Below are 7,222 nucleotides of genomic sequence, written 5' to 3'. Positions count from 1 at the left end.
CCATGGACAGTGCAGTATGTACAAAGGCATTAGTTGCCGATAAAACGACACAAACAAACAATTAAAATAGATATTTACAATAACAACAACGAAAAAGGAAGGGAGTAAACTCGATAGACAACAATAACGAAAACAACTTATTTACATAGACATATATACACTATATACATTTTTGCATGAACATCACCGCCCACCTTGAAGGAATCCCTTCAAGATGTGGGTAATGGACACAACTTTACTAGCGGTCTGAGAAAGCGGCTTGTGGCTGTTTCTACCGTTGCAACGCGGGTTACTCCATCGGAGCCTGGATGCAGCTGACGAACACGACCCATTTTCCAATGAAGAGGATGAGTTGACTCTTTCAGTATCACAAGATCATTTTCTTGAATTTGATCATGGTTGTCAGTCCACTTTCTTCGTAGCTGAAGGCTGGACAAGTACTCATTTTTCCAACGAGACCAAAAATAGTTTTGTATATCCAAAATTAAACGCCATCGCTGCAGTTTGGAAAGCGAAACATTTTCTAATGACGGTTCGGGTAACGACGTTGTAGGTTCGAATGTGAGGAAATGGCTAGGCGTTAGAACATTGAAATCATTCGGATCAGTACTGAGCGCGCAAAGTGGTCGGGAGTTCAATGTTGCTTCTATTTGAGTGAGAAGAGTAGAAAATTCTTCACTAGTTAACTTGTGAAGACCAATTGACCGATAAATTAGTGATTTGGTGGACTTAACACCGGCTTCCCAAAGCCCACCGAAATGAGGTGAAGCAGGTGGATTAAAGTACCAGCTGATATTACGTTTGGAAAGCTGTTCATGTACAGTGTTCTGGAAATCAGCAGAGGTTGTCAATGCTTGTAGTGGCGAGAGACATTTTTTTAGTAGACGAGAAGCACCGATAAAGTTGGAGCCGCAGTCACTGTGAATCTCCTGAATTGGTCCTCGACGCGACACAAACCTCGTAAACGCCATTAAAAATTTTTCAGTTGATAAATCAGAACTTAGTTCTAAATGGATTGCCTTTGTGGCCATACATATAAACAAACATATATATGCAGACATATCAGGACTTCGTCGCCCTCGCGTTGACTTCAGAGTGATTGGCCCAGCGTAATCGACTCCACTTATTGAAAATGGTTTTATTTGTTGGACTCGATATTTTGGTAAGTCGGCCATTTTTGGTTGTAAGCAACGAGGATTTGTTCGAAAACAGGCAACACATAATCTCAATCGTGATCGTATAGCTTTTCGAGCAGACTGAATCCAATACTCTTTTTGCAAAGACGCTTGTAGCGCAATAGATCCTGGATGTTGTAGACGTTGGTGATAAGAGTCTATCAATAAGTTAGTTAACCGATGCTGACAGGGTAACAGAAGTGGATGTTTTTGAGAGAAGGGCACATCTGCCTTTCGTAGACGACCACCGACTCTTACAAAACCATACTCATCAATAAAAGGGTCCAGACACCGAAGGTTTTTAGAACAACGATGTCCATTTAACAGACATGTGATGTCGGCTGCATACGTTTCTCGTTGAACATAATACACTATTGACAACATAGCTTTGGACAATTCCTTAGCAGAAATACTAATTGTAAAAGGCGTCAATGGATTACGACGAACTGTTAAAAATCTACGACAATATGCAATAATTCGAAGAATCTTGTTAAGAGACGAAAATCGGTTTAGGAGATCGATAATCGACGTTGTTACATTAACAACTAGAACAGTTTGAGTTTTTTCCTCGATGTTGCAATTAGAGTTGTTTGAATCATGAGTAGCAGATGTTGGAGATGATGGCCAATGTTCCTGAGGGTTCTTTAAAAACAAAGGACCTGACCACCACAATGGATGATTTTTAAGCTCTTCAGGGTACAGCCCGCGAGAAGCACAATCGACAGGATTTTGTTGAGTAGGAACGTAATGCCAAATAGATGGTGGTGTAAGATCTTGGATCTGGCTGGTACGATTTGCGACAAAAGTTTGCCAACGGTGAGGCGAAGATTTTAACCAAGCCAAAACAGTGGTAGAATCTGTCCACGCAAAAAGACAATCGACGTTGAGTCGATTAGAGATAGTCTCAACAACGAAACGAAGTAATTTCGCAGCAAGTAATGCTCCACATAATTCCAGTCGAGGAATTGTATACTTTTTTAGTGGCGCTACTTTTGATTTTCCAATAATTAGTTGACAAGAAATACCAGAAGATGTGTGAATTCGAATATATACAGCTGCAGCATATCCTTTTTCAGAACTATCACAAAAGGCATGAAGTTGAACAGAAAGAACTTCATCACGTGTTATTCTTCGGGGAATTTCAATATCTTCAATGCATTTAAGTTCCGTTTGGTAACGTTTCCAAACATTTTGGATTTCTGTGGGCACAGGATCATCCCAATTAGTGCCAGCTGTCCAGAGTAGCTGCATTATGTGTTTTGCTAGGAAGGTTACTGGAGAGAGCAGTCCTAACGGATCAAAAACTCGTGCTATGTCTGACAAAATTGATCGTTTGGTCAACGTTGTTGATGTACTTTGAGTTAGGAATGAAAAATTATCAGTTTTTGGATCCCATCTTAAACCAAGTACTTTTACATCAGACTGTTCGCTTTTATTAAGTAACAGGGAAGGTGACATTGCTCTTGCATTTTCAGAAACAGCTTGAAGAACTTGACTACTATTACTTGCCCATTTTCGCAGTTCAAACTGAGCAAGGGAACACAATTTTATAAGTTGGGTTTGGTAATCTAAAGCGTTTTTTTCTGAATTGGCTCCAGTAATTATGTCATCCACAAACGTGTCATTCAACAGTATTTCAGCTGCCTGTGGATATAACTGGCCATCAACGTTAGCTAACTCACGAATGGTACGCAGTGCTTGAAAAGGAGCTGCGGATGTCCCATATGTGACGGTACACAATCGATATTCACTAATCGGATCATTTTGTGAAAAACGCCAAAATATTCTTAAGTAGTCTCGATCAGTTGGTTGTACTAAAATTTGTCGGTACATCTGTTTTACATCTGTGATGAACAGATACTTCCAAATCCGTGCACGTAATAGAATAGCTTGTATATCAGGTTGAAGTTTAGGTCCTGTATACATAGATTCATTTAAAGACAAACCAGCACTTGTCCGTGCTGAAGCATTGAATACGACGCGCAATTTGGTGGTATTACTATCAGGTCGAAGTACGCAATGATGAGGAATATAGTACGCGTGCGCAGTTGCAATTTCTGCTAAAGGTACAAGTTCCATATGACCAGCAGTTAGATAATCTTTCATAAAATTAATGTATTGATCACGAAGAGTCTGATTATTATTTAATCGAGCTTCTAAAAATTTAAACCGACGCAAAGCAATCGATTTAGAATCTCCTAATATCGGTCGAGGAGTTCTAAATGGTATGGTGACCATAAACCGTCCACTACTGACACGAGTTGTAGTCTCTTGATAAATTTGTTCAGCCATTTTATCATCAAGACTGAAATGGCGAGTAGAAGGCATTTCTTCTATCTCCCAGAACTTTTTCAACGTAGTGTCCAAGGTATCTGAGACAGTAATATTTAATGAAGTAATTGCTGGTTTATTACACTGTTCTACTGGACCTATTAGAGTCCATCCAAAAATAGTTTCCATCGCAATGGGTTGACCTGGTTTACCAGATATTTTTCCATCGAGTAAAATTTCAGGTAAGACGTCTGCTCCAAGTAACAAATCAATTGAACCAGGCACATTATATAATGGATCAGCCAGCGATAAGTTATTTAAGTGTGGCCAATTTTTATGCATTAAGGACGTGTGCGGGGTAGCTTCTGTTATATGAGTAACAATCAAAACTTCTACATGTACAGATGGTGACTGACTACCACGAGGTACCAAAGTAACGTTTGATTTTCCCCGAACAGTTGTCGACGTATGATTAGCGAAAGTATTAATTTTAACATTTGACGGACACTTTTTAACCATTAATAAATTGGCACAATGTTCTGTCATAAAACTAGCTTGCGAACCACTATCTAACAGAGCTCTAAAAGTTTTTCGCGTTCCATTTGCAGCTAACACGTCAAAAAGTATAGTAGACAACAATATTATGCGCTGTGGTTGACCTCTAACAACTAACGACGAAGTACTTGGTTCATCACAAGTAGCTGCAGTGGTTGGAGAAGACGAAGACCCGAAATGCAGTAATGTATGGTGAGACCGATTACATGTTTGACATTTATTTTTAGAGGAACAAGACACAGAAGAATGACCGAGACCAAGACAATTAATACAAAGATGATGAGATTTTGCTATTTGAAAGCGTTCTTGAGCGGTTTTATTAGTAAATTGTGGACACTTTCGAATTGAATGAGATTGCTTACACAATATACATTGAATACCTAGTGACTGAGCAGCTGTAGTAGCTAGTACTTTTGACGAAAATTGAGACCGGCATTTAGCATTCGAAAATTTACTTTGTTTATCAACTTGTTTTTGTTGACTGTATAGTGGTGCTGTTGAATACGGAATCGAATGAATATCAGCAGTTCTAATTTGACGACGTAGAAAGTCTACAAATTCATTTAATTTTGGATTATGTTTTTCACCAACAGTCGTTTCCCATCGAGCACGTAATTCTCGGTCGAGATGTTTTTCAAAGATATGAATGAGTATCGGACTCCATTGTCTTGTGACAAAGTCAAGATTATCTAACGCGGCTGTATGTTCCAAAATACAATTTAATAAATTTTTTATTGAACTTGCATCGTTAGCTTTTACTATATATGAAGCTAGTAAGGGCTCAAAATGAATGCGAGCTAAATCACGTTTATTTCCGTATCTCGCCCGCAATATCTCCCACGCACTATGATAATTTGCAATGGTCAACGAAAGATGAGATACTAATGTTTGCGCTTCACCTTCGAGGGACGTCTTTAAAATTTCAAACTTTTCGACATCGGATATATGCGGGGTATGCGACAAGATTGAAGTGAAAAGTTGCTCAAAATTTTGCCACTCTTTCATGTTACCGGAAAAGGTAGGAAATTTACGTTTCGGATATTGTATACTTTGTAAAAAAGAATTCGAAGCGTCTAATGGTTGAGACATAGTGACATTTTCTGACAAAGCTACATCCTTTTTTTGAAACAGAGACATTTGATTAATATCAGCAAACGCCGCAAGATCATAATAAAGCGAGTCAAAACTATCTATTAATGAGTTACTAGCCGAACAATCAATGACGTCATTCGGCGCTGATTTATTACCAACGGCAGTTTCCATTAACTGAACATCTTCTTCGACACATTTTCGAATATTATTTAATTCAGTTAACATATTTTTTATTTTGGCCCGTTTCTCGGCACTTAACCTATCTTTGTTGAATTCATTCATAGCGTGAACAAATGTATTAACTCGATTTATTGCACGCACGACGCGAGCTTTTGCATCAACATATGCGACAGAAACGGGTGGCGACATATTTAAACAAAATAATAAATAAAACTAAATTTTTATTTTTAAAAAGACGACGAATGTGTGTGACACTGTAGTTCGACGAAAAGGATGAATAAACGATCTCGGGAAACGAGAACGCAGAGATAACTACAGTATCAACCGATGTAGATTCAAAATATATTAAATTAATAGCACTATTTACACAATTAACAAAATAGATTTAAAGCAAAATAATCAACTGTTAATTAGAAACAAAAACAAAAAAAAATACGAAAACGAATCGAAATTGAATAGTAATTTAAGTGAACTATAAATAATATAAAAAGGTCACAGTTTACTTTTTTCAATCCGTGAATGAAGGACCATATAATGATTGAGCGCAATGCTCGATAATTAATTTACCAAAAAAAGAACAATTATTTTGTCTTTAATATAACCTCATACCTGTGAGAAGACGTACGGTTGGTTCATCAAAAGAAATCAATAGTTGTATATAGAATAAAAATTTAATATTTTTATTTGTAATCAAAAGTACTATTACAAGTACTATTAAATACTATTACAAGAATAAATTGCATAAGCAGCAAAAGAAACTTATAAATTAAATTAAATGAATTTACCTTTAAGTACAACAAAAAAAGAAAATATCAATACTTGGCAGCAGTTGCCGAATAACATGAACAACACACAACAACGATAATAATGGAAAAACAACTTTCCCATGGACAGTGCAGTATGTACAAAGGCATTAGTTGCCGATAAAACGACACAAACAAACAATTAAAATAGATATTGACAATAACAACAACGAAAAAGGAAGGGAGTAAACTCGATAGACAACAATAACGAAAACCACTTATTTACATAGACATATATACACTATATACATTTTTGCATGAACAGTTAGGGCGAGGGCTAAAATTTCTATGCCGCTTATCCCGACACCTATGACTATATTTACAAGTGAACTGTATAAGGAAAATGAAGCAAAACACAAGTACCCTGAATAGGGAGGGTTCGCCTACACTAATCAGGGGAGTGAAATGGCCAGGTAACAATAAATGTTTAATTAAAACTAAGAATAATAATAAAATCAATAATTTGATAATAAAATGCAATTTTACAGAATTATAATATATAAACAAGTAACTGCAATGATATTGGTAACTAAATATTTAAAAAATTGCCTCAACGGCACAAATAAATACTAAATATATATAGATCAATTATAAAAAAATATATCTTTTTTGATTGTACAATTGATTTAAAATTTACCTTTTTGGCACAACAATAATAACATTTTTTGAATAACAACAATATTTATTTTATAAATCTACCACAAAAAAATCTAATAAACAATAACCACAATAAAAATAAACCTATTTAATAACTAGGAGTTCACTAGTAATTTAAATAAATTATAACTAGAAATAAGTATATAAATTGATAACTGTGATTTTACTGACTACAATGAAAAAGAGGTAATAATTTATTTTCTAAGAAATCTTAAATAGCTGAGGGAATAATTAACTATAAACACAACTACATCACTTACAAGTCACTATCACAAAATAAGTTTCTTAAATGAATGAAGTGACCATTAACATATAATATAAAGCTATCTTATATTACCTTTTTTATGCTTACAAAAATATTCCAATAATTATTTAACAATAACACAAATCAAATAAACAAACTGACAGAACAGTAAAAGAAATATGCGCATTGCATATTGCAATTGCGACAGGCACCTGGAACAAAACTTAGAACATAATATTACACAA

At 35.7% G+C, this 7,222-nt stretch overlaps 1 protein-coding gene across 1 annotated transcript; it reads right to left on the bottom strand.

The window, feature by feature from the left end:
- Positions 1-209: 209 nt before the first annotated feature.
- On the bottom strand, positions 210-5,462 carry LOC126898294 (uncharacterized). Its single transcript, XM_050672235.1, has one exon. It carries the CDS (start codon positions 5,460-5,462, stop codon positions 210-212), a length of 5,253 nt encoding a protein of 1,750 aa, XP_050528192.1.
- Positions 5,463-7,222: the final 1,760 nt, after the last annotated feature.

Source organism: Daktulosphaira vitifoliae, unplaced genomic scaffold (assembly GCF_025091365.1).
Source record: "Daktulosphaira vitifoliae isolate Bord-2020 unplaced genomic scaffold, ASM2509136v1 Scaffold_2, whole genome shotgun sequence".
In the NCBI taxonomy this organism is placed as follows: Eukaryota; Metazoa; Arthropoda; class Insecta; order Hemiptera; family Phylloxeridae; genus Daktulosphaira; species Daktulosphaira vitifoliae.
The sequence above is the reverse complement of the archived record's forward strand: the minus strand, read 5'-3'. Positions and strand labels throughout refer to the sequence as shown.

Bases quoted from the DNA above. Each gene is read 5' to 3' on its own strand.
- LOC126898294 (XM_050672235.1), bottom strand. From the start codon at position 5,462: ATGTCGCCACCCGTTTCTGTCGCATATGTTGATGCAAAAGCTCGCGTC.